The sequence below is a fragment of the Montipora foliosa genome, chromosome 6 (assembly GCF_036669935.1).
Source record: "Montipora foliosa isolate CH-2021 chromosome 6, ASM3666993v2, whole genome shotgun sequence".
Taxonomy (NCBI): domain Eukaryota; kingdom Metazoa; phylum Cnidaria; class Anthozoa; order Scleractinia; family Acroporidae; genus Montipora; species Montipora foliosa.
This window is the reverse complement of record NC_090874.1, coordinates 47345163-47370162: the sequence shown is the minus strand read 5'-3', so window position 1 is coordinate 47370162 and position 25000 is coordinate 47345163. Positions and strand designations below refer to the sequence as shown.

Below are 25000 nucleotides of genomic sequence, written 5' to 3'. Positions count from 1 at the left end.
GAAAAATATTCAAATTTTCAAACTCCTTCGAGGCTCGCTAACAACCAATTTTGACATGGCTGGTCAACGGTTCACCGAGCCTCCATACGGTGAGCGCAAACCTACGCAAGTGTACCGTAGTTGGGCAGAGCAAAACAAATCCCAGACTCGTCCCCAAATACCTGCCTGGGGTCATGTTCGAGTTTCTAAATCGGCGAACGATATTAAAAGTTCCACACTGAAACCTTAAACACAGCTCCCATCGCTTTGGTTGCCCCACCGCATGTTATAAATCCGGATTTTCATCGAACTCCGTAAGTACTGAAGCTGTTTGAAGCCTCGCGCGTGCAAAAATCCCCTCGTCCGATGACACTCGACACCACGGCTGTTTTTTTGTTGTTGTTGGAAAAAGTATAGTTTTGTTAAGTGAATTACTTTGAGCCAAAGAAATCACCGCACCGTAATTTCTACTGCCCAACTAGATGCTTCTGTGAAGCATACACTGGCTTGCCTGTGGTACGTGCTACAGAAAATCAGAAGGCACTGAATTGTGTGGTATTGAAATACAGCATTCCAGTCTCTGAAGAATAACAAATAAAAGAGAAGCGAGAAACATTGGCTTCTGGGCTGACATGTTGATAATTTTCAAGTTCCCTCACAACTTCTTTTCACCACAAGTGTGCCCTATGAGCATCCGAAAACTTTGTACTACTAAACTTCACTGAAGTCAAGTGAATATAGACTATGAAGTCAACTGTGAATATAGAATATAAAAAGTTACGATCAGCGACAAACATTTTGGGAGATTTTTGCTACGTTCAAGTAAATTGCAAAATCGAAAGTGACGTGGCCGGAATTCAGCGGGCGCCGTGATTAAGTTACCGCGGCATGTTTATTCGCCAAACAGTGAAGCATCTGTGTCAAATGATGGCAAGATAAAGGGGTTTGTAAGTTTCTTTTTCTGTCAAGTGTTATAAAGGTTGACAATGAAATGAGCGAAGTCAAAACAAAGATCACAATCGCCCAACTCTTGTTTATGCAAAGTCAAAATTTACTCTCCAAGACGCGTACGACGTTATTTATCACCAGGTAATTCCATCATTTTGGAAATAGCAGCTACTTTATTATTCATCTGCGTCACAAGTTTTCATTGATTTTGGGGCTCATTAATGTTGAAACTCAAGCACGCTTCCAACAGGCCTGTGAACCCTTCCTGCTTACAGAGCAATACTAAAAAACTTCTCCCATATCACATTTGAACCTTAAGCTCGAAAATTCAATACACAACATGATATTATAATTCACAAAGGCAGAAAATACCACAGAATCCTTTTCCAGCGAAATATTTATTGAAACAAACAACATATTTGCTCTTGGAGGCGAAAACCTCTTCTTATTTCATTGCGTGCGTGAAGACAAGAAACTCGATCGTGTCAAATTACCATGTACTTCAGGTAAATGCAGCTCACTTTGATTTCGTCTCGACGGGCGATAGATTGTTGTCGAAGTCCAGTGCTCGTCGCTTTTGAGATTCCTGCCTATTTTATCCAACTGACTTTCTATTATTGAGCTCCATAAGGGTATATTTTGTTTAAGGATCCACTAAAACGCCATTCGCGTTACATGACTTTCGACGCCATTGCAGGCTAAGTTAATGATTCTACTGTGTCCACCAGAGAAATCTACGCATTTCCACTACTCTCTCGATCCTAAGAAAATACTCGCAGAAGGCTCTATCCACAAAGACACAACTTACCAGGGAAGTGACAGGCAAGACTTTTACCGACACGGAAAAAAAAAAAAAAAAAAAAAGAAAAAACTAAAAAAAAAAAAAAAAAAGAAAACAAACAAACTAAACGCAGACCTCGACTGGGTTTGAGGCAACCCAGTAAAAAACAGACAAGCGAGATTGTAACTCGGATACCTTTCCGGTATTCCGAGTAACTAGACCCTCCGTGAGGGTACACTGGGTTGCCTGTGGTACGTGCAGCCCCGGAGGGGGGGGGGGGGACTCCCATATGGAACACACGGGGATGCTAGTTGGAAATTTTAAATTTAACCCCTGAAGGAGACCATCTGGGCGTGGCTCAAGCTTTTTGTGACTCCAAAAGGAGACCAATCTGGGCGTGACTTAAGCAAATTTTGACCTTGGCGGCTTAAAATATTGGCGCTTTGCACGAAACACCCTAAGCGAGACCAAAATCCAAAATTTACACCCCTAAGCGAGACGACGAGCATCTCCGTCTGTTTCATATGGGAGTACCCCCCCCCCCGGGCGTGCAGCGTTCCAGGCAAATTGTGACTGGCCCACGGGCCGATTACGGGCTTGCAAAAACAAAGCAAAAGGTAATTAAAAAACCATATAATAAACTACTTACTAACCGAGCTAGCTCGAGCCGTACTGGGGAATATTGGCCCTGGGTCGTTTTTGCACGGACCTCGCTGCGCTCGGTCTGTACTGCCACGACCTCGGGCCAATATTTCCCTGGCAGTACAGCCCTCGCGCTCGGTTAGTAAGAAGTTATTAAGGGGTCACCCAGAAGTCATACCAGCAGAGGCCCTTTGGCTCACAGGTCCTCACACGTTCGTACGACGAAACAGATCCTTTTCTCAGGTTAAAAACCTGGCTACTGGCCTAACTCTTCTTCCTACTTTCCCAACCGCGAGAAAACCGCGGTAAATCAGCCATCGCCAAAAAATGTTTTTTTTTTCTCAAAAAATATTTAAGTTAGGGGGAAAAAATACATCATTTTAAAGCTAAGAAAATAAGCTTTCCAACAGCATATAACTTATTTACAGAAAACTGAAACATTTTATAAAAGCGAAAGTTGAACGAAAAAATTTAAGAAAAATAACAGTAAAATATGTTTTCTAGGCAAAATTTGCTCATTTTAGCGTTGATTACGAATTTTTGGATGCAAAACTAATATTTTCTGCAATTTATCTGCCTTCTTGGACATAAATTCGACCGAAAACTGATAAGGCACGAATATTTTTAGATTTTTAGGAATAATAGATAACGTGGTTCAATGCGTAATGTGATAATGCGATAAAAGTGTCAAATTTGCGACCCATTGCTAACGGCAACGGAAGCGATCGCATTACGAATAATTAACCTCTGTTGCTAAAAACCACTCAAATAACCGGTCAGTGTAAAACGCAGACTGCAGACTGCAGACCAGGGATAAAATGCAGACTGAGGGTAAAATGCAGACTGCAGACTGTGGGTTAATAAAATAATAATGAAAAAAGAGTTATAAGAGTGTTAGTAGCCGTTTGTACTTTCACACTGAAACCCCAACACAGCTCCCATCACTTTGGTTGTCCCACCGCATGTTTTATCGAACTGTGTAAGAATTGAAGCTGTTTGAATCCTTGTTGTTGTTTGAAAAAGGACAGTTTCGTTAAGTGAGTTGCATTTAGGCAAAGAAGTCACCACCCCGTAATTCATATGCCCAAGATACCGGGTTTTTGTAAGTTTCTTTTTCTGTCAAGTGTGATAAAGTTTGACAATGAAATGAGCGAAGTCAAAACAAAGATCACAATCGCCCAACTCTTGTTTATGCAAAGTCAAAATTTACTCTCCAAGACGCGTACGACGTTATTTATCACCAGGTAATTCCATCATTTTGGAAATAGCAGCTACTTTATTATTCATCTGCGTCACAAGTTTTCACTGATTTTGGGGCTCATTTTGTTGAAACTCAAGCACGCTTCCAACAGGCTGTGAACCCTTCCTGCTTACAGAGCAATACTAAAAAACTTCTCCCATATCACATTTGAACCTTAAGCTCGAAAATTCAATACACAACATGATATTATAATTCACAAAGGCAGAAAATACCACAGAATCCTTTTCCAGCGAAAATTTTATTGAAACAAACAACATATTTGCTCTTAGAGGCGAAAACCTCTTCCTATTTGATTGCGTGCGTGAAGACAAGAAACTCAATTGTGTCAAATTACCATGTACTTCAGGTAAATACTGCTCACTTTGATTTCGTCCCGACGGGCGATAGATTGTTGTCGAAGTCCAGTACTCGTCGCTTTTGAGATGCATGCCTAGTTTATCCAACTGACTTTCCATTATTGAGCTCCATAAGGGTATATTTTCTTTAAGGATCCACTAAAACGCCATTCGCGTTGCATGACTTTCGACGCCATTGCAGGCTAAGTTAATGATTCTACTGTGTCCACAAGAGAAATCTACACAGTTCCACTACCCTCTCGATCCTAAGAAAATACGCGCAGAAGGCTCTATACACAAAGACACTACTTACCAGGGGAGTGACAGGCAAGACTTTTACCGACACGGAAAAAAAAAAAAAAAAAAAACGAAAAAAAAAAAAAAAGAAAACAAACTAACTAAACGTAGACCTCGACTGGGTTTGCCCATAGGCAACCCAGTAATAATCGTTGCTTTTCGATCGATATCGCTTGATGCACCGGTGTGAGAAATAATTTTGAACATTTCAACGCAACTAGAAGCGCAAAAACAAAGCACAGATGATTTCAACGATGGCATTTTCCCTGGACTCTCAACAGAAAAATGTGTCCAAAAGGCTGAAAAGGTGCAGCGACCTTTTCATATGAATTTCTTCTGCAGTCATGATAATGTGAGTTGTTGACGGATGAAAAACAGGATTGTGTTTCATACACTAGTAAATACCTTCGACTGCGTTTCAAACTCCATCCAAACAGCTTCAGTACTTACGGAGTTCGATGAAAATCCGGATTTATAACATGCGGTGGGGCAACCAAAGCGATGGGAGCTGTGTTTAAGGTTTCAGTGTGGAACTTTTAATATCGTTCGCCGATTTAGAAACTCGAACATGACCCCAGGCAGGTATTTGGGGACGAGTCTGGGATTTGTTTTGCTCTGCCCAACTACGGTACACTTGCGTAGGTTTGCGCTCACCGTATGGAGGCTCGGTGAACCGTTGACCAGCCGTGTCAAAATTGGTTGTTAGCGAGCCTCGAAGGAGTTTGAAAATTTGAATATTTTTCGCATTTTCTCAGCGATGGATACTCGCTGGACCTTGAAACTTGGTCAAGGGGAAGTAAATTTATCCGTGTAGCCATCGCCGGAGTTTGAGCGTGACTGATGCCGGAGAAGTGTGAATTTTTTCGGCGAGATCTGAGGTAAGTTAGAAATGAGTTGCCAGCCTTTCCTTTATTTAGGAGGGAAGAGTGACGACTCGGGAATTTGAGAAGACGCTTAAATCGCATTCAATCAGGCAAAAAACCACACAAAAAGCAAGAAATTCACCATGACAATAAAGTACGGCTTTTTTATTGAGAACTTTTGCGGGTAAATATCTTTTTCAGTCTGTTATCAAGATTCCCATACAAATCCTTATAATTGTTTACCTTCCGACTCTGGGCCGCCTGTGACCTAACTGCATCCTCCAAATGGCGAGTTAGAAATTTTGAACCAGTTAAGACATTTTCCCCCATGCGGGCCCACAAAATGTTATTCCTTCAGATTTTATTTTGAAAGAATGCAAGCAAAAAAATGGGGTCGTAGTTTGTCAAAACAGCGTGAACCATTATTAGAAAAAAAATGACAAGTCAGATTTCTGATTTCTGGCTCCAGGGTTTATTTAAAAGATATAAACGATATACAGTTTGCACAATGATGTGTTTAACCTGAAACATTTTCAGAGGATCGAGTATAAAATTCCCATGTGTATCGCAATACTCGAATCTCGTTTAGTTTGTTAAAAAAATAACAGAACAAGTCAGTCATAGGATAGTAGTGAAACTAATGTGCATATATTACATATAAGTATAAATTCCAAAGGTACATGCATATGACGAAAATATATTATATAGCACTTATATGAAATCTTTTCTCGGGCATTTTTACAAAGAGAGTTAAATAACTTTTGCGCATTATCTATAAGTAAGTAGGCAGGTCAAGTAGAGTTTTAAATATTTGCATCAAAATAACGTTGACCTTTTTCTCCCTTGGTGTGACGGTTTCCATTTGACAGAACTGACCGACCAGACAAGGCACTTGAAAGGACTAACTCTACAACACTTTCAAATTAGCACACGTCGAGGATGATTATATACTACTCAAGAAGAATGCGAGGGATTATGCAAATGTTCCTTCAAATTGCTGCCTTTTCTTTGCATTCCGATGGGTGTGGCCGGCCAGTTCTTTCCGACTTTACTCGTCAATAGCAAACGCCTTAAAGGAGGAAAAGGGTTTTAAAAAAACCAATGCAAGTGTTTTCATTAGCATCCCTGAAAAGACATAAGTTTTGGCATAACTGTTCAAGTGGCAAAAATATGTAATCCTACTGACACCGTTAAAAAGTCCTAAATTAACACCAAGGTATTGTAATAGAGCGAGTTTCAATCGAGTGTCGTAAACCAAAACTAAAGTAATTACTTTAGCCAATCAAAAAGGACGGAGACAATCCAGTAAACCAATCAAAACTCGAAGTAATTACAAGTAGCCGACACAAAGCGCGGGAAAATGTGCACGCGCGAGCCATAATTGGTTTTGGTTTCACTTCTGATTGCTTGAAAAAGCGGCGCGAGAACTTTGAACCAATCACTGAATGAAGTAATGCAAAACCAAAGTAATTCGCTAATTACTTTCGACACTCAATTGAAAACCACTCTAAAAAGTCCTAAATTAACACCAAGGTATTGTAATAAGTGTCATTGCTAGTGAGACATAACTAACCATTCAAAAATAATTATTATTCTCGGTACATACAAAGCATTTCACATGAAATAAAAACAGCCCTGTCGGTCTTCCTGCTGAATCCTCTGGGAATTACACTCTATTCTTGCGCCAAAATTCCCTTTTGTTTCAGTGGAAAAACAAGGTCGCTTATTGTGTTGACGTAAACACTGACGAAACACATGGTACTAGCACCTTAACTGTCTAATGAAAGGAGCCCTATATGATATTACAGCACAAGCATGAAAGTAAGATCGATTTCAACTAAAAAATTCCACCTTGTTGTATAATGAATTGATGCCACCTTTGTGAGTAAAACAGATTATATCACAAATTGGTGCCTTAATTAAGGTAGCTCACACCAGTTGCAACAATTCTGAGAGAATGTCTTTATTAGAACGATTAACTCTGCAACACAGTTTCACGACAAGGCATAGTTAGCAATATCAAACACCAATCATTGCCTTACAAGATGAACTTATTTATGTAACGTAAACGATTACCATGGCAACCAAAAGAGCCATTTAAAAACACTCTGTATTTTGTCTTCAAACGCTCATATCTTGAAAACGCACTTGGCGACCCCCACTTTTAATTGCAGGAATGTGATAAGCAGCCTAAGATAAAACTCTTTGCAAAAGTCCCAATAAAATTCTCTTGAGAGGACTCAGAGACACCCTAACATTTCCTAACTGTGAAGGTGGCTATGAACAAACTCCTAAGAATTTTTTTAAATTTGCAGAGAGTTTTCACTTAGTCACATTAATGAGCGAAGTTAAGCAATTATCGTTTTTTAGTACGTGTACGTAAAACAGTGTTGCAGAGTTCATCGTTCTAATAAGACATTCCCTCAGAATTGTTGAAACATGTAAGAGCCATCTTAAATTTTGCTCAGACGGCACCCTAATCTGGAAAACCTAAAGATGTTACGTTATTGTACTTCCATGCTGATTGTTATTATTTTTCACTAAATATAACTTTGAATACTGAATGGTGGATGATATGGATAAATGGGAGTCTATAAAGCTACCATTCTGGCTACATTCCAAACTTTGCTAAGGAGGATTTTAAAAATCATTCTTTTGATGCACAAAACGACAATAACTTGATTCAAAGGTTCTCATGATTGTATCTCTTGTATAACTGTTCATAGCACTAGCATTAATGGAACTATGGGTGAAAATATTAGCCAAAACGGACAACAAATAAGTGACATCTTCTTGGTTAAACCTCTATAATTCAGCACACAAGGGAAGCCACTTTCCTAACACAAGAGAATCTTTTCACCAAAATCTTATTCTAGTTGTTAATGAGTATTCCACAGGGAACATGCTTTAAACAAAAAAAATTTAAATAGCATGACCTTTAAATACAGTTCTTAATTTATTGATTATTTCTAACCTCTTCCTGACAAATCAAACGAAAGGATTTTCTCATGAAGGTAGTCAGTATTACTTTTACTTTTTTAGTATCATTATCAGCTTAAAATATAAATATTGGCCTTCAATTATGTAAAGGTGGTAACCTTTTTAAACTTTGAAATGTTAATCTCTGAATGTAATTAATCACAATGTGTTCAATAAGAAATCATTAATAATAATATTATTGATGACTGTTCTTTCCATAATAGCGCTTGGCACAAGGCCTTCTCATTACAGAGTTACATACTGGAAATTTTAACAATAATCTATCAATACAACTCATTAATTTTGGTTATTACGAGCATCGAAAATGCATCTCAATTTATTTGAAGATAATTGATAGTAAATCCATGCTAGCAACAGAAGCATGGGGGATATCTGATCCGAAAATGAAAGGGCCAACATCAGCTAAATTGCCAAAACAGGTTGATTGACACACAACCAATAGAGTGTTTTCACTCATGTGATCAGTAACCTTGGTTTTTCCATCGAAACAAAAGAAAACGCTTACATGATAACAGAGCTCAATTCCCGGAGGATTAGTTGGGTACACCAACATGGACGCCGTGACGTCACGTGAAAACACTCTATAGCAATGTCTTTTGTTCTGACAATGTTGTAGACCTCAAGAAGCACCACTGGCATTATTGGACCATATTGCTCTATAAATGATCAATAAATGATCTTCAGAAAGCAGTTCACACTCTTTGCATTATTCTGCTAATAATTTTATGCTAACAATTAATTATTCAGATCAACAGATGAAGTCAATCTATCTGCGTGAAAAATTGCAACTTTTATAGCTTGAGTCATCATCCATACACAGAAATCCTCAACTTTTCACCTTGAAAATGAAATGAATACACCAACTCACTGCCTTGGACACCAAGGCAAATTCCTCAACTTTGTTATTTCTGCACTCAACAAAGAAATAGCAACAACAACAGCAACATCAAGTCGGTCGTTGTGTGAAGTATCATAAGAAGGAAATGAACTGCTAACTCAAGACGTAAAAAGAAATGAAAAACTACAACAACTCACTGTCTTAAACACATCAACACAAAATCACCAACTTTGATTACTTTACAAGAATGACCTCAACAACATCAAAAACAACAACATGACGGATGTGCAAAGCATAATAGCAGTAAAGAAAATGTGGTACATAAGCATGGTTAGAAATGATAAAGAAAGTGTTTTTAAGGCCCCCCTTCAACTGACAGGTTTTTCGACCATTTGTTTTTGTTATGGAAATTTGCATTGCTCATCGTAGCGATCTGACTGAATGAATTTCAGCTTTGGCGGGATTTTCACTTTATGAAAACTGCTCTGCGGTACGCAATGCCTGTCGGTTGAAGGTGGGCTTTTACGCAGACAGGTACAAAAACCCTAATCTTTAATTAAGCTAACCTTGGTGAAATCGAAGCAAATGTCGAACAGTTTTGGCTTACAAAACCATTTTTCGCTCGATCTGGGGTCGGCGATCAGAGTATAGGAGTATATGACAACTGTACTGATGATGCTTTATGTTTATGCTAATATCACAGCTACAGGTAAATTACTTTGATTTAGCCAATATATACAATATAAAATGTAATATATAAATTGAGTTACCATGTAGGTTTCAACTGACTGCTATCAATTTATCAGCTCTTTATTTTAAAATAACAGCAACACCAATCCTTATGAATGCTAACCTTAGTAAGCTTACTCAAAAGTTTGTTTAGGCTTAAAGAATTGTTTAGGGAAGTTTTAGCCTTTGAGGTATGAACTGAATAATTTGTATTTGCACATATTATGGGACAGACAAAAAGTCATCTTACGATAAAGGCTCAGTGCGTCATAAAATCTCACATAAAAATGTTTTCAACATAATGCTACAATATCATGAATTAAACTAAGGAAAAGACGATCGTACATAATTTAACTCTAAATGTTCCTTAATATAGTTTGCTGTATTAAAATTGATGTGGACACAATTTCCTTTTTTTGAAAACAAAAAAATACTTTAAAAGGTTTATACTGCTCCCAAGTAATTGAAAATACTACACGAGAGGAGCTAAGGAAAAGAAGATCGTACATAATCTATGCCAGAGTCTAAATGTTCCTTAATACAGTTTGCTATATTAAAATTGATGTGGACACAATTTTCTTTTTTGGAAAACAAAAAATACTTTAAAAGGTTTATACTGAAAATACTACACGAGAGGAGCTGAAAAATACAACAAGAAAATGTCTATACCATGTTAGTGAAAATGCAATCCGGTTGCATACGTCTGAAACAGTTTGAATGTGACCCAATTTATTGCTAGAAATGGTTGAACACTCCATGTTTGTACTTAATGCCTTGAAAGGTAACACACTGTACGATGGCCAACAAAAGTTTGTAATCAAGATTAGGAAAAAATGCTCTTTTCCTATCATACTATTTTTTTTAAGGAAAATAAACAAGGAGCAATTATCAATTGGGAAACGAAAGATTCTAAAAAAACATTAAGGTTCAGGAGACAAATTCACCAAATAAGATGAATATAAATAGGATCATTAAAGGATTCTTTGTTTCATTCTTCATTGGTGATAAATATGATAAAGGCAATATCATAAATATTAAATAAAGTTGCAGTTTATGCACTTAAAATGCCATTTCAGTGGGCTGCTCAGACTAATCAAATACCCATGGAAGAGTCTTACCATCTTTTCTTTGCGCATGCAAATATGTACCCTACCGGGTACAGTACAGGTGAATCTTTGTTTACATTTTGTCTCATAAACATAGGAGTTTGATGATGGAAGGTTTCATGCTATTTACATATTGACTTCAAAAGTTAAAAAACGTGTTAAACCCAGTCAAATTTCCAATTTTAAGCCTTTGGTTTTGATAACGAGCAAGTTATTAGCCATCAAAAACCGATAGATTCTTGAGTGGCAAAGCACTAATGAGCCCATTAATTATTTGTAAAATTTCGAATTTTCAATGAGTCATTACTCAGAGACTATCTGATAAATTGCGCTCAAAGTCTCAGAGTTAGCTCATTATGAAATGCACTTTCAATATTCAGTACTTAAATTTTGGCCGATAGGTTAGAAAACCATGGGATCATGCTAATGAGGCAGAAAATGTTAAAAAATAGTCCCCTCTAAGGGAATCAATAGTGTGTTTGAGCAATGACGACAACAACAAAATCATGAGAACAACGGTCTGGGGCTGAAAACACGGACGCCCACAGAATTTTAGGCTGCATTTCAGTTTAGTGCAAAATTGACTGAAATGCTGCATGTGACCTAGACATGAACTTAAAAACGCTTTTCGGGCCATTTTTACTATGATTTCATTCCCGAGAAACTATGTTTGCAAAAAAACCCTGGCATCTCTGTCATATGAAAAGCAAAAGATAGGGCCAGTGTGTCCATCCACAATGCATGTAACAATTATGTGTGATAAAACATCTGGTTTGAATTACCTGGGGTAACATTTTTCCAGCGACAATATCTTTCTAATTTCCAAGTGCCTTGTAACTAGTTTTTACCCTTGGCAATGAACCAGCTTTGTTTATGCTTTAAATCGTGTGAATTAATATTTACAAGTAGCATATTAGTACATACTAAAAACACCAAAATACTTACAAGGCAAATAGGATCCAACAGAAAATGAGATGATTTGAACCAACCCACATGATGCATGGACATGTATCCACACTGGTGATTGAGCTACTGGCCAATGAATACCACGGTGGTGGACAAAACACTGACTCCCAGTCCATGGACTGCCACGATAGCCTACCCACATGGACTTCTCTAAAATGGGCTAGCTCGAAAATTCCATTTCGAACGAGTACTATTGAAAGAACTGAATTGATTATATACTTTTTACATTGAACATACCTTGTTTATTTTCCTCTGCACCGCCACATGCAAGTAAATCCAGGAATTGCACCAGTTTCACCTCACTTACACGAAGTTATCAGCCATCACAACAATTATCGAGAGCTAAGCTTTTTAAATGGGCGCTTAGACATAAATACTGTTGATCAACGCCATTTTGGGTGTTTAGGCTTAAGTAAACACAATTTGAGACGCTGCTTACATATACATGTAGATCAACAGTACTTACTTGAAATAGTATTTTAAGAGTAGTCCATTTAGGTCGTCCATCAGGATATACCATGGACTGTGGGTCAGTGTTTTGTCCACCACAGAATGCCACAAATGAATAATACAGTTAAGTAGTTATGGTGTGACAAAATTTCTGCTCTAAAGTAATGTTTCATAAGCATTGCCCTAATCATAGCTTAAAGTCCCTTACATAATGTAGATTAATAAAAGGTGGCTACTGTAGTCTCTTCTTTCCTGTCTTCATCTTACCATAGGAAAGCAAAGCTTGTTCTCATTTTGGTGGACTAGCTGCAAGTTAAAGCCTGTAGGAAACATGGTTCACATTTTCAGACTTCTTTTGTTTTCAAAGATGCTGTGAATAATTTTATTTTGATCACCAAAATAATGAAACTCAGGGATATCTGTGATGCAGATGGGATTTGTACCAACAAATATTCATGCTCTGGCTCGCAGGCATTCACTAATCTACAGGAGACTCTGTGGTGATCAACAAGAGTTGACAGGTCACCCTTGCTCACTACAAATTGTGGTGTAGCTCTAGCAGCCCAGCTGGAGTGTGAAAGGTCAGATTCTCCTGACGTCCTTTTGGTTATCAAAATTCAAAACTCACAATATCTTTAATATTTTGAAGCATTTTTGTTGTTGTTGTTGTCATATTGATACACATTATTACAAAAAAAAATCATTTTGGTACAATCTCACAGGCCTTTTCAAAAGCCTCATTACTCCTTGGTCTTTGCAAATTTAATAAGCTAAATTTCAATAATTTTGTGGGCAACCCCTCTAGAAAAATAAAATTAATTAAGGCAATATACCATCTCAAATGGCTTAATTTACTCATTGAAAAGAGAAATAGGGAAGTTTCATTAGATAACAGTAAGACCACAGTGTATCATGCACTCTTTCCTTTTGTATTTTGTCCTGACAACGATGATTGATCCGGCAAAAAGGCAAAAAGAAAGATCCACACAAGACAGTCTTCATACATCAACAGGTACATTTTTCTTGGGACTTCTTGATGAGTCCTACAATAAAAAAAGAAGACAAATGTACAGACCCATTCAATGTTATTCTACAACACTGATTACCAATGTAATATATAGATTTAGCCAAGTCTCTAAGCAGAGCTCCTGTGCTATCGACTCTGACAACAGGTTAACCTGGCTTGAGCCTGCCATCCAATCGAAAACCAGTACCTGGTCAGCGGTCAACTTAAAAAAAAACCGCTGACCTCGATGAGCTTTAAACTTGACCCCACAATACAGACATGTGATACTGGTCAGCGGATACCTTGTTTTGACAGCTGTCAATTAACCATAACATGGATGTCCAATATCAAAGACGTTCCGACCAAAAAAAAGCGGGTTGCACCAAGGAGTTTCACACTGGCATACATGGAGGGGTGGACGTACGCACCGACATACGGAGCCAAAACCAAGTTTTCTCACACAGATTGGTAACCATATTTTCTTACCAATGGCGCTCTGCGCGTGCGCCTTTCGCATGCGGAGATCCGCTATAAAATGTCTGTTCAAAAGTATAAGGACAACAGAGATGACCACAATATGAATTAGTCCTGCCAGAATTTAGAGAAGATAGTTTGGTATTTTATCTTGGTGAAATCAAGTGAATAAACTTTAAGGGTCCAAAACAATGAAGAGTTTCATAATTTTCGACTAAAATGTCATTCGTGACATCTTAGTGTTTTAGGGTCATTAAAAAAAATGTTTTATCGCTGTTGTGTACTCAGTGACCAAATGCCAGAGTAGACATGACTACTCCACCTTCCCTTTCCATCATATGCCAGGCAACCAAGCACAAAACTAAAAAATGGACTGAAGTTGGCCAAATGTACACCTAAATACCTCTTACTAACAAAGTTGGAGGGCCATGCAGGATTAAGCTACGGAGACGCAGGGGTTTCAATAAAATTTCCTGCTAGTCGGTAGTTTAGGCAGTGCAAGTGGGTTGAAAAATTGGAAGGGCCTTCTGGCCCTTCCCAAGTAGGGAAGTCTGGACATCCTCCCCCGGAAAATCTTGAAATTCAACACTCCCGGAGATGCATTTTCCTGCATAATTTTTTGGGGCAAAATTGGGTGTTTTCTCTGCATTATTACTGTATACTATTTTTCAATGAATTTAGACAACGGTAGCATGAGTTTCTTTTAATTGCTAATCTTTTTTTAAAATCACATTCACATAGTTTTCTTCACGACAAGAATGTTTACGACGAAACAGAAGATTTATTTAAATCTAGAAATGGAAAAAAATACATAACTTTTTTTCTGTAACTAAGCTTTCGACCCATTAATCTGCTTTGACCTCTTTAGTTTAGGTTCCTGTCTTTTGTCTTTCATTACCATTCATGCAATTGTTCCAACCCAGTCCCCCTCGTTTTCAAATAGCGATACGCGACTGGCGTGGATATGTACGTTTTACAACGTTTTCATGGCTTAAGCTTAGCTCTTATTACGCTCCAGACGGACAGGATGGAATTTTTAACTTTCAAGTACATATTATTTAATTATTTGTGGATGTGATGGAGAATTCCTCTCATAATGACTGAGATACTGATCACGTTTTTTTGGCCGGATCGGCCAGGCGGGTATTCGGCTCATCACAGACGGGTAGTTATATCCGTTACGCGGCTATTGTTGAAGATCTATCTTTTTCCAGTCCAATTACAACAGGGCAAAATTACAGTAAAATTGAAAAACAATGCAACAGACATTTACATTACAATTTTTAACAAATCAAATTAATGCACCACAAAGCACACATTGAAGGCAAACAGTGTGTACTGTAGACTATGGCCTGTTAGTATGACCAATAACAGCATGTGTACAATCAAAGGGATATAATTAATTGATTTTCCCTTAAAATAATGCTTAAGAGGAATTAAAGACGATATAGCATAAACTAAGTTATACAAACTGCTATGGTGATAATTACAGACGCTGCAATATTAGGGACCTTTAGATCGGCGGACAAGGATAACTAGGAGTACCAGTTTTCCGTACTGCGGATGAGCACAAGGTTTAAAGGCCAACATTTTCGAAGTGCGCAAGCTCAGAACGGAAAACTCGTACATGTCGTCGTCGTCGTTCGATCTGACGGTCCCGATTATTCTTACTGGTTACGCACTGACCTTTTCATCCCTATGCATTTCAACAGAGAGTCTACTTGAACAAGAAGCAGGATAGCAACCATCTGCCAAACATAGTAAGGTAAAAACAAATAAAATTGTTATTCTCTACCTAGAATATTTCTCAAAAAGGTTGGCATAAGGAAAAGCATCCAATATTGACTTTTTATGCTGTAATACGAACAAAATCCTTTGCAACGATGAACAACCTTGGCCCGGAGTTTTTTGTCTTCAAGCAATTAAGCAATGTGCTCTTCTTTCATATGTTTATGCAGTTTATTGAAGGAGGATGAAACCAGGTTCATCACCTTTCAAGGAACTGTGCTATTTCAAAGGATTCAATCAACACAACTGTTTCACGTTGCAGCAATGTTATGGTACCATACGAAACACCTATTATTACGTAATGAGAAGCACTCATTAATGTGACATATTAGGTTACCATAGCAACAGAACATCTTTTCATGCTTTTCAAACATTTACGGTGGCTCTGAATCCGCTCCTGAAACATTTCAGCTAGGCAGACAGCTTACCTTATTCCAGAAATGAATAATGGGGATCACAAATGCAATTCACATAATTTTATATACACTGTAATAGAAGAAAGCTCATTCATCCTTGGCTTGACTTCACAACGTTCTCTGGCACTTAATGCTGAGTAACAGCTAACAGTTACTTCGTCTATACTAAACTGCACACGAACCTGCTTTATCTCTGACATCTTGGGAGCCCATACTTTCTTCACTGTGAACCAAAAACTGTATTTTAGCCTTTGCAGATAATAATAAAGAAAACAGTAATACTACCATTTGCGTCCATCCTTGAAGCGTGACCAATTTTGCGCGAAGTTTTACTTTTGAAACCGTATAACGGTTTGTCTGGTTATGTGCCACTTTTGAAACGTTGGCAGTTATGTCGTGAAATTGTCAACGTGTTAGGCTGCATACCAGCATGTTTTGTTCACGTGCTCTTGAAGTTTTCAGAGTAAGACTTCACGCTTAAAGGACGGTAGCAAAGAAAACTTTACTTTATTAACATAAATTGGCTGTTTGTCATTTTAAATTCTGTTACCTTTCTTGATTGAGAAAATTGTACCTTGGAAATATTGTTAACAGTTTGAAGATGATTTGACAAAATAACCAAATTTAAGTTCAAAAAGGTTCCTTGTCTTCTTTATGTTATTTTTCGTCCCATGCAAGAACCATGAGCTACAGAAATGGCAACTAGGAAATAAGAAAAAAATCATTTTTTTTCTTTTGGGGGATGGAGGAGAGGTTAAAGGATTTGGTCAAAAACATTTTTATGAGCACTAATGTTTCTTGGTCTGTGACTAAAGTTTTAGGTAGAAATTGGCTGGTTTTGTTCCATGAATAGAAAATAAATACCTCTTACTAACCGAGTGCAAGGTTCATACTGTAAGCCACAGACCGAGTTTTTTCCCGTTGATTTGTAAATCAACGGGAAAAAAACAAGGATCCGTAACTTAAAGTACGAGCCGAAAAAAGGAGGTTAGTATTTATTATATGTCTGAGGTTAGTCCGGTGTCCTAGCGAATTTGGACCCCCCCCCCCCCCCCCCACTACATTTGGACCCCCGGTACAAATCCACTAGCGGGACTAGAGCGGATTTAGCGGATTTAGACCCCCTTCGCGGATTTGGATCCCCCTATTACAGCTTATTTATTCAATTGTTTATCGATACAGAGTTAGATTTTGGATCGGGGAAACTTCAGGAAAAGATTTAGGTCAGTTAATTTGTTGTTTAAAAGCATTCGCGGCGGCATTTCATATAAAAGTATGTAGATGCGAATTTTAATTAATAACTTCTTTCTGACGGAAGCATGAATAACGTGCTATCTTTTTACTGCGCCTTTCAATAACATGCGGACTCTTAAATTCAAGGTCAACCGACAAATGCGTTTTTCGCTACCGTCAATCAAATGTTCGGTGGCTCTTCTGTTACTGAAGGATTTATTCCCAAATAATTATTTCTTCAACTTGCATTTGCTAACTTTATTATTGGCTTTTCTGTCCGACTAGTTGGGTGACACTAAAACAATTAGACCCTTCGCCCTCAAGTGCCACGGGTCAATAGTCCATTCAGCTTCGCCTCATGGGCTATTGACCCAGTAGCCTTTGCGAGCTACGGGTCTAATTGTTAAGTACCATCAACGTTGATAGAACATTCAAAGAAAAAGCATTTAAATAAGAATGTTACTAACCTAGCTCCTTTCGTCGCAAACACCCTTGTCATTGGAGTAGTGCTATCACTACTTCCTGGTAACTTTCTGTTAGCTCGTATCTGAAAAGAATAGAGTACAGAGTGATCCGAAATGCAAATGAAGGTTAAAATTTTATGAACTTCTAACTCAGGGGTGCAGATAAATATCCTTGTCCTTCCCTTTACCAAGAAACTAAGCCCTCAGAAAGGCATTACAACATAACCTTAGAAGCAAGGTCATTAACCAAATGGTTAGATGAGTACGGTGCCAAGGCCAACATGAACTATACAAATCTTAAACTCACCATTGTGCCACCCATTGGCCATTGTGATGCAGCTGAAGAGAAACAATACAGAAAACTAAGAATGTGTTTCTAATACATAAAACTAATTTAAAAAACTCTTCATCTCAATCCTTATCTGGTTAACTAGTACTTAAGCTTTCTAATGGATAGGAAACAAAGACTGATATTCAAGGGTGTTATCTACAAATGGCATAATGTGAACAAAGGAACAACCCAGGGTAGTGTTAGTGGGCCCCATCTTTTTAATTTGTTTATTAACGATTTGGCCATTAGGGATAATGACCTCACCAGCATAGTTAAATATGCTGACGACACCACCTTGCTAGTCAAAGTACGTAAAAATTAAATAGATCTTTCTCAAGAGGTTGTCAATCAGTTTTCCAGTTGGACCCAAGATAATGCCATGGCATGTAATCCTAAAAAATGTAATGAACTAATACTTTATAAGAAGGTTGCTCATGATATAGACCCTGTGAACAATATAACGCAAGTTTCTTGTTTAAAAGTGTTATGGGTTACTTTACAAAGTAGTCACAGATTTAACGAGCATATTAAGGTTAAGCTGCAGGAGGCCAACAAGTGTCTTTATGTGATAAGATGTTTACGTAAAGAGGGATACCAACAACCAGACGTAGATTACGTTTTTAGATCAATTGCTCTACCCAAACTAACGTACGGTCTACCCGTATACGCCTCCTCAATACCTGAATTAATAACGGTTCAGAATTTTCTACAGCGCTGCTTTAAACGCAAATATGTTTCCTACCGAATTGACATATATGGCGTATCAGAAGAGGTTGATCGCTCGCTATTCAAGAAGATCTCCGGTATGCCCGGTCACCCTCTGTACCCTTCCGTCCCCAAAATGAAAGAAAGCTCAGCGCGCCTCCGAGTTCCTAGTAGTCAACTCCCTGGGGTTAATACCCAGCGTTTTAAAAATAGTTTTTTTAACAGGCTTTTTTTCAAATATAGAGTAGCTATTTAATGTAATGTTTATGTTATGTAATTTCGATAGCTTTGTAATTCTAATTAATCCTTTCTGCTATTTTTAATGTAACTGTTCTTGTTTTAGCACGTATTTTTGCTTAAAAAACAATAAAGAACTATTATCTATTATTATCTATCATTATCATTATCATTATCATTATCATCATCGTTATCATTATCATTATCATTATCATCATCGTTATCATTATCATTATCATTATCATTACACCGAAACCAGTATCCAACACAGTCACGGAGAAGGACAGTTTTCCATCAAAGTACTACGGAAGAGGCAATCATATATGAGAAGAAATGCAAAGAAAACACTGGAGAAGGAGTAATATTGTTCAAGTGTGACTTAAATGAAAAGAAAAGGGTTGTAAAACTGGCAACAAGGATGAAAAGCAAGTGTCAATAGATTCCTAGAGGACACAACTACAGGAAGACCATCATTAAGATTGCATCCATTGATCCATGACCAATTAATCGACAAATTTGCAGTCACACAATCTCTCCAAGAAATTGCTGGAGGCTGGTGGAACATTTCCACTTAGAATAGCGTGAGAAATAGCAGGTTAATGATGCAGCTGAAAATCAAGCTAGGTTAATGGAGAGTGATGTCAAGGCCAAGTAAGCATTAGAAGGATGTGAGGGCCCTTGCAAAGTCCGTGACTACATTGTTATTCATGCTCGTACTGTTGAGCAGCATGAGGTCATGTGATGGAAAACCTTAAGCATATTCAGGAAAAGGGGCTGACTGACCTTCAACAGAGACCCTCAAAACACAGGAGAGGAACAAAGTTTTCTTAGGATGGTCATCCCAACTTAGCAAACATTACCGAACCACTTCACAGGCTGACAAGGAAGTACACTCCTTCCACTTAAAGCATAGAAAAAACAAAGTCCCAAAAGCACCTTAGCAAATCTAGAAAACCTGGTATATTTTGACAGCAATGCCGAAGCAACCAAACTCATCACAGATACCTGAACTGAAGGCTTAGGAGCTGCCCTTACCCAAGCAGGTGGCTGCATATGCAAGCTGCAGTCTGAAAGACGTTGAACACAAGTGCTCTGAAAAAGAGAAGGACACACTTTGTGTTGATTGGGGTTGTGAGGTTTCACGTGAATCAATACAGAGTAGTTCATGCTGCTGCCACAAGACGCTCAAGGTTATCTATTCCACCAATTTCTGCAACTCAACCACAATAGGATGCTGGGTACTCCAACCATACAGATTCAATGTCAGTACATACTCCAGGTTAAAAAAAATGCTGACCCTCTTTCACGTCTTGGCAGTGGGAAAGGAGTATGCAGGAATCAGGATGCAAAAGATTTCATTCAGCTTCTGGCAGTAACACGAGTCCCAGAAGCAATGTCTGTACAAAAGATTGAAGAAGAACAACCTGCAGTACAAAGCTGTGAGACAAGCTAGTCCTTGGAAGAGTGTGGCTACTGATCCCAAGGAAATTACATGACAGACGTTGCACACAAGGGACATCAGGGATTGACAGAGACCAAACAGAGACTCGATCCGTAGAAGAGTCTGGCACGTTGAAATTGACAGACAGGTCAAAGCCAAATGTGGAGAATTTTATTAAGCTTTCTTAAAAAATCTAACGGTCTTGCAAAGGGGTAACCACCACGCTATTAATAAAAATATCCTGCAATAGATTCATCTAGGGATAAGGTTAGATAATAACATAACTACTTGATAAGACCAAAAAAAATTATTGATATTCATCACTAAATACAATACTCAAATAGTATTTATACAGTATAACTTTTTTGAACTGATCAGTGGACACATTATGTTAATAATTTTGCTTGGCAGCACATTCCAGAAGTAGCTATACCTACATGCCTAAGTATTTGGTAACAGTTCAATAAACGTGTTTGGAGTGGAGTTCCTTAAAATAATGTCTCTAAAATGTCTCATAATTGAAAAAAGCCAGGCTATCATTAACATGAATTGCTTTATGAAATAAAGTTAATGGTGAGATTGCTCTTCGATCCTTCAATGGTTTCCAATTCAGTTGACTCAAGTGGCCTTGTAGACTCTTAGTTAGTTAGAGTTAGTTATTAAACTATGAACTCTATTAAATAAAGATTGTGAACTCAGTCGACACTTAAGACAGTAAGTTTACTTGTTTGAAAGTTTTCAGCAGGCCAGATTTTCAGTTATTCGAATCACATTGAAATTTAGTTTACCATGTTAATTAGTTGTTTGGCTGAAGGACAAGAGAGATTGCACTTTCTGTTGGGCTACCTTTGGCTGCCCATAAAAATAAAAAAGTATTATGCAATAGGCTTTCTGATATGAGGAGGAGGTGAGTGCAGGGAAACAGCAGAAAAGGAGTTAATTAAATCATCTAAGTGCAGCTTAAATGCGAATGACAGAGTGCATGTTGTACACAAGAATGTTCTACAACCATTTTCTTACAGCTAGAGAGACAGTGACTTCACTAATGAACTACCCAAAAATACTAACCACCACAAGTACATCTACACCGGCACACTCCTGAACTTGCAGAAGTTTCTTCTGTAGATGTACTGTTGTCATTTTTTCCACAACCAATGATTTGTTGATGATGAGGAAGAAAGCCATTCAGAGTTTGTGGAAGGCTATTTTTGAGTCCCTTTTCTTTCCCCTGGTTTATGGATGGTTGTCTATGAAAGAAAAGGTTTTGACGGTCAGAATTTGAACCTGTCTACAGGGGTACATCATGCCATGTTTATGACCTTTTCTAACAAATAATGTCGTGCTACAGTACTTTGAATTATTGTGTCATGTCACACAATCACTACATGAGAAAACAAAAAAAAAATCATTAACCATCCACTACAAAAAGTCAAGAAATAGACCATTTTACAGTTGTCTGCTTAGTTACCTGGTCTTTGAATGAAAGTGATGCTGGAGTTGAAGTTCAGTTTGATAGAAACCTCACTTTTTTCTTATGTATATTCATTAACACAAGAAAAGCAGTGAGGTTTCTATTAAAGCAAGGTCAATTCCAGCCTCACTTTCATTCAAAGGCCAGGTGACTAAGCACACAGCTGTAAATGTTCTATTGATATGCTCGGAAAGACTAAAAGTAAACAACATGCCAAAGTCTGTGAACTGCCAATACCACATGGCTTAGTTTATACTGGGCAAAATGTATCACTTTAAGGGCATTCTCTAGCTTCAACACGATGTGCAAAATTGGCTGCAATGTGAATATCCATCTTTCTTTAGGGTTTCTTAATGTATTTCAAATATGGATAAATTGAATGGAGCTAGGGTGTAAACTGCAGCTTGCGGGTTTGGGTTGCACGTCAGTTTCACCATAGCTGAAAACAACCCAAACCTTTGCTATGCTAACATTAGGCCTAAACACTATGCTTAAGATAAGGTAGAAGCCTATAAAGGTTGTTGGGTTTTTCTGTGACCTGCAACCTGCACTTTACACCCTCCAGATATTGAAAGAGGTGAGCCTTCATTTTATGTTTTGAGTGACACTCATTTTAGTAGTCTGCACTGATCATTGAGTAGCATAATTATGTATTTTTCACCAACATTTTGTCTTAAAAGTGAAAAATAAAACCAACGAAGTCAAGAATGCCAATTTAAATGCTTATTGTTAGCAAACATGAAGTTCTGCTAACATTGTTTGTTTGGGTTTTTTTTTTCATTTGATTTTTCAAGAATGTTTCAGTTTGTTCACAGGAATCCTCTTTGGCACAAATTGCCACTTTTGTCTGGCAGGTACAAAACACAGATCACAGGTCATTGTTTTACCAATACAGAAGAAGTCCTGAACATCCATTAAAGCTAACCTTAGGCCTAATTAGGTCTAAACAAAAAGTTTATCGGTATAATGTGAGCATTAAACAGTTAGGGTTGTTTCTGTATTGGTAAAACAATGACCTGTGACTTGTGACCTGTGTTTTGCACCAGCCCATTTTTGTCACCAAAAGTTCATATCTTATTTCAAAAACTTCAAATTCTAAAACATCTCAGTACATGCATTTTTCGTATGGTTAGAAGTGCGTTAATATTATTATTGTTTTTATGGAGGATACACTCTAACCAAAACTTGACCATTCAATGTGACAAAATACTAAAAGCCAATAACAACATTATTCTATCTTGTTAATTGCCCTTATAAATAAAAAAGAAAACTTAAACTTTACCTGCATGGATTTCGCCATATGATAAACAAACCAAGCACCACTAGGCAGAATGCACTTATTGTGCAACCAATGATGATACCAAGTTTAATGTTGAAGTCAGGGTTTTCGTTAAGTTCTGATAGTATGGGTGCTGTAGTGGACTGATTTCCTTTTGTTTGATGAAAGGAAAATCTCAATTATTATTTACAAATTAAATTTATGAACCTGGGCCCACAATCTTGGACAAAACTCGTTGCGAAAACGCGACCCTCTAATTTGTCTGTGTGATAAAGATTAAATTCTTCCTACTTTCCCCCCTCCCTCCATTCCAATGTTGGTTGAACCAACGACCAAAGGTTTGTACAGTATTTTGCATCGCATTATCAACATTGGTATGGGGGAAAGGGGGAAGGACCAATATATTTTGTCAGTGGGTGCCAAATGATGCTTAAGATAGAATTTTTCCCAAGAGTTTTGTCCAAGATTGTATAATTCATGTTTTCCTGAATATAATCAAATTCAATGAGTCTCAATGACCATGGACAGTTTGATATGTAGATGTCGTGAGAGTCTATACTGATGTAGTTTGAATGTTACTGGACTGCTGTGTGTAGGTTTTTGGGACAAAAAGGTAACTTAACGTTGTTACCAATTGGAGACCGTTGTGTGTATGACAGGTCTGAAGGTTGTTGATTACTCCACTTATTGTAGTCGCTTAGTTATGGATTGGTTGCAAGGCTATGAGCATGATTTTCATTCAAGAGAATTCAAGAGAATTCAAAGAGGCTGCAAATGCAGTAAGTAGTATTTATTTGATTTTAATTATCAAATCTTAAAGGAACTTCAACGGGAAATCCCGCCAGGTTCCAGATGTTTTGCAACTCTCAGGCTTAGGACAAGTTTTTAACTGTGGTCTATGTTAGAGGTTCATTACGAAGACAACTTAACGCCAACCATTCAATAAAACAGCGATTAACAGATACTTTCAACGGTTAACAGGGAAGGCGAAATGGAAACAATAGATGGTCATTGTTTTTTCCGCGACTTACTCAGCTTACTTGGATGGCCTATAGCGTGTTTATCTCCTCGTAGGCAGCCCAAGTTCGCATCACTAGAGAGCGTGTAATAATTGATTACTAGTGGGAAGATGACCTTTGAGTGCAAGTGGTGTTGCATTACGGGCGGCCGTTGAGAATTTAGCTTGACTTTGTCTTAGAACATTGAAAACACGGAATTCCGAAACGGTAAAATAAGCTTCAAAAGGCACAAGAATACACCAGAGGTGAGTCATTTTCATCCCTTTTATTGAATGAACGTTAAATGGAGCGTTTTTTAGGGGTATTTTATTTCCCATAGATAGCCTTACAACATGTTTAAATTCTTAACAGCCGCCTGTAACACAACACCACTTGCACTCAAAGGTTATCTTCCCACTAGTAATCAATAATTACACGCTCTCTAGTGACGCGAACTTGGGCTGCCTATGATCTCCTATGCTTTATCTTTCCTCAAAAGGCGTTTTTTAATTCTATAAACAGACAATTTTAAAACGTTGCCCTTTCAGTGATCTTTCGCATTAAAGGCCCACCTTCAACCGACAGGTTTTTGTTATGGAAATTCGCATTGCTTATCACAGCCATCTGATTGGATAAATTTCAGCTGTGGCTGGATTTTCATGTATGAAAATTGTTCTACGGCACGCAAAGCCTGTCGGTTGAAAGTGGGCCTTCAAAAATTTCCTTATTGCATGCTAAGAAGGCAATATTATATGTCGTTTTTTCTGGCTCCATAACGCCAATAAAAACCATGCTGGTCACTTGCTACTTACTGATTAGCACTGTCCGCCATTGTTAAGTGCCAAAAAATACACCTAGTACTGTGCAAAATGAATGCAAACGAATTTCGCGCTTTTCGCCACTTTTCGGCCCAGGAATTTTTGAGAGCCGATTCTCGTAAGCGACCAAAATTATAAACAATA

The 25000-nt window shown here is 37.9% G+C and overlaps 1 protein-coding gene and 2 long non-coding RNA genes across 5 annotated transcripts in view; 2 read left to right on the top strand and 1 right to left on the bottom strand.

Moving 5' to 3' along the window:
- LOC138007518 (uncharacterized) overlaps positions 1–25000 on the top strand; it is a 318730-nt gene that overhangs the window by 171736 nt on the left and 121994 nt on the right. The window lies entirely within an intron of this gene.
- LOC138007516 (protogenin-like) overlaps positions 1–25000 on the bottom strand; it is a 55223-nt gene that overhangs the window by 449 nt on the left and 29774 nt on the right. Inside the window, exons 10-16 of the mRNA XM_068854484.1 lie at positions 23044–23191; positions 21359–21537; positions 17884–17915; positions 17580–17659; positions 16062–16102; positions 15362–15423; positions 5375–13238 (exon numbers count right to left, since the gene is read on the bottom strand). Of these exons, the coding sequence (XP_068710585.1) occupies positions 13194–13238; positions 15362–15423; positions 16062–16102; positions 17580–17659; positions 17884–17915; positions 21359–21537; positions 23044–23191 (587 nt within the window). The 3' untranslated portion in view covers positions 5375–13193. The remainder of the gene's footprint in view (positions 1–5374; positions 13239–15361; positions 15424–16061; positions 16103–17579; positions 17660–17883; positions 17916–21358; positions 21538–23043; positions 23192–25000) is intronic.
- Positions 1–25000, top strand: part of LOC138007519 (uncharacterized) — a 39519-nt gene that overhangs the window by 4045 nt on the left and 10474 nt on the right. For 2 of the 3 annotated variants that reach the window (XR_011124053.1, XR_011124052.1), the window contains exon 2: positions 15388–15440. This is a non-coding gene — a long non-coding RNA (uncharacterized lncRNA). The remainder of the gene's footprint in view (positions 1–15387; positions 15441–25000) is intronic. The other variant, XR_011124054.1, reaches the window with a different exon arrangement.